Genomic DNA, 1,173 nt, shown 5'->3' with positions numbered 1-1,173 from the left:
ATCAACCGCTCCCGGATCCATCCGCCGTAAGATCCAACAGAATGCCACACAGTAAGGGGATGAAGAAAACCATTTTGACAAAATCAATGTGATAAAACAAACTCGTTAACATAACTTTAACCACTAAAGCCGATCATTCATGCCAAAAAAAAAAATGTAAGTTGAAAAAATTAAATATAACTGATAAATGGTGGTTGAACTAATTATGCATCAGAACTTCGTCATCAAATGAAGCAGGAAGATTTAAATCTATATCGAAACATTCACCATTTCTTGAAAATGGCTTAGCAGGACTTGTAGTTGTCGCAGTTGCGGCAATGAAATGAGTCCTCTTATGTCCCCCGAACGCCTGTCCTGATGCAAACACTCTAGGACAGAATGGGCACGCCACCGTTCTCTCCAGCAGTGCGGCGGTCGGCTTCGGACCACCACTGGAATCTCTGGTGTTAACTCTGACTACTTTATTATGGCTAGCCCTGTGCCCACCAAGAGCTTGAAAGGACCTGAACAACTTGCTACAAATCTCACATCTGTAGTACTTTGCTCTAACTTTATTCTTCATCACTTTTTCTTCACAAGAATCAACTGAATAATCATCTTCAAATTTCTTTTCTTTTTCTTCCGTTTGATATTCGATTTCATCCCTTCTCCGTTTGTCTCTTGACAACATAATCAAACAGTGGGCAGCATCTACTGATGAACTTAAGTATTCAGGATCTGAAAATGGGGGAAAAAACGGATCGATTTTAATTTTTTCTTCATCAACAAAAAATCCATCCATCCGGATCCTGTTTAAAGTAGAAATTCTTGATTGTCCCACCATTTCAGATCTTGTGCAAATAAAGTGCTTCTCTGTCTCACTTTCCTTGGGAACAGAAAACAATGAACTCAACAACCCACTTTTTTCTCCCGCCTCTTCTTCTGATGAAGATGAACGGAAGTTCATCGTGTGGGATCTCATATGCCCTCCCAGAGCTTTTCCATTAGCAAACCTCCTGAAACAAAGCTTGCATCGGTGATTATCCATTGTGAAAAGAACCAGAAAAGTGTGTAAATCCTTCACGGGGTCTACGGATGCGTGTGTTTATATATGTTGAAAGTGCTCGAGTTCCTTTTATTCTCAAAACTCTGAAGTACAGTGTGTGTGGGAACCATAATGAGTAGGTTAACAAG

At 40.2% G+C, this 1,173-nt stretch overlaps 1 protein-coding gene across 1 annotated transcript; it reads right to left on the bottom strand.

Moving 5' to 3' along the window:
* Positions 1–1,173, bottom strand: LOC140810970 (zinc finger protein ZAT9-like). The gene has a single exon (XM_073168906.1). It carries the CDS (start codon positions 1,025–1,027, stop codon positions 200–202), a length of 828 nt encoding a protein of 275 aa, XP_073025007.1. The 5' UTR covers positions 1,028–1,173; the 3' UTR covers positions 1–199.

The sequence above is a fragment of the Primulina eburnea genome, chromosome 13, assembly GCF_022965805.1.
Source record: "Primulina eburnea isolate SZY01 chromosome 13, ASM2296580v1, whole genome shotgun sequence".
Taxonomy (NCBI): Eukaryota; Viridiplantae; Streptophyta; class Magnoliopsida; order Lamiales; family Gesneriaceae; genus Primulina; species Primulina eburnea.
The sequence above is the reverse complement of the archived record's forward strand: the minus strand, read 5'-3'. Positions and strand labels throughout refer to the sequence as shown.